Source organism: Plasmodium gaboni, chromosome 4 (assembly GCF_001602025.1).
Source record: "Plasmodium gaboni strain SY75 chromosome 4, whole genome shotgun sequence".
Classification (NCBI taxonomy): Eukaryota; Apicomplexa; class Aconoidasida; order Haemosporida; family Plasmodiidae; genus Plasmodium; species Plasmodium gaboni.
The window spans coordinates 520,439-521,532 of record NC_031484.1 but is presented as its reverse complement, the minus strand read 5'-3'; the positions used below and the strand labels follow the sequence as shown (position 1 = coordinate 521,532).

General features: G+C 16.5%; 1 protein-coding gene across 1 annotated transcript in view; it reads right to left on the bottom strand.

Moving 5' to 3' along the window:
* The window catches only part of PGSY75_0417400 (hypothetical protein), a gene marked incomplete at both ends in the record, with an annotated part of 5,840 nt that overhangs the window by 967 nt on the left and 3,779 nt on the right, over positions 1-1,094 (bottom strand). The window contains one exon of the mRNA XM_018784224.1: positions 1-1,094. This exon is cut by the window's right edge and continues 3,779 nt beyond it. Within this exon, the coding sequence (XP_018643386.1) occupies positions 1-1,094 (1,094 nt within the window).

Here is a 1,094-nt window from a genome sequence, read left to right as displayed (position 1 = left end):
CTTGTGGAAGACTTTGTTTTTCCTTCTTTTGATGGTCCTTATATTTTTCCTTTTCCTTTTCTTTCTTTTTAATTTTTTTCTTTTTATAATTTGTTTCCAGTTTAGATATTTTGTGTGAATAATTTTTGGAGAAAAACAAGAGAGCATTATTTTCAGCATTAAGAAAACTGTTTTTTTGTTTATTGATTTGATAATTTTCTTGGTTAATTGTAGCTTTTGTGTAGTTATCAAGTTTATGTTCAAAATTATATTTTAATGTAACTACAAAACTATATAAATTATGTAGAGGGGATAGTTGTTGTAAATTATTTTTTAAGAAATATTCCAAGAAATTTAAAAAGTTTAACATAGTATATGAAGTATCTTCTGATGATATATCAATATTTTTTAAAAGATAAAAGAATATACCTATATAATTATAAAAATATATTTTTTTAATTTTTTTTAAAATATAAGATATATCTTTTTTCTTTTTATTACTAATATTAATTGCTGATATATTCATTAAGAAATTTTTGGTTAGAAATAATTTTAATAGATAATTAACATTAATATATATTTTTGTTTTTTTAATATCTAAATTATATATATATAATAAAAAGTTTTTTTGTTTTATTTCTGTACATATAAGAATATTATTATGAAAGCTATAAAGTTGCATTTTTTTTAATTTTTGAATTATTTCATTATTTCCATGATTATAATAAATTATTTTTATTATATTATTATAAATATTTAAATGTCTTTTTTCTTGATATTTCATAATATCTATCATATTATAAAAATGTATTTTTTTACAGATATATTCATAATATAATGGTAGTATATTTAAAAAGTAATTATAATCTAATGTAAGTATTAAGCTAGCTATTTCGATGGTCAGGTTTTTTATTATTTCTTTTTTTTTTTTTTTTTTCGTTTTTTTTTTTTTTATATCTTCATCATAATTTGATACACACAAATTTTTTTTTTCTTTAATATTTTCAATAAAATTTATAAGATTATCAATTTTGTAATTCTTTATAGGTTTCTTTGTATGTGTATTAAGTTCTTCACAATTAATAATATTACTATTATTATTATAATTATAAATT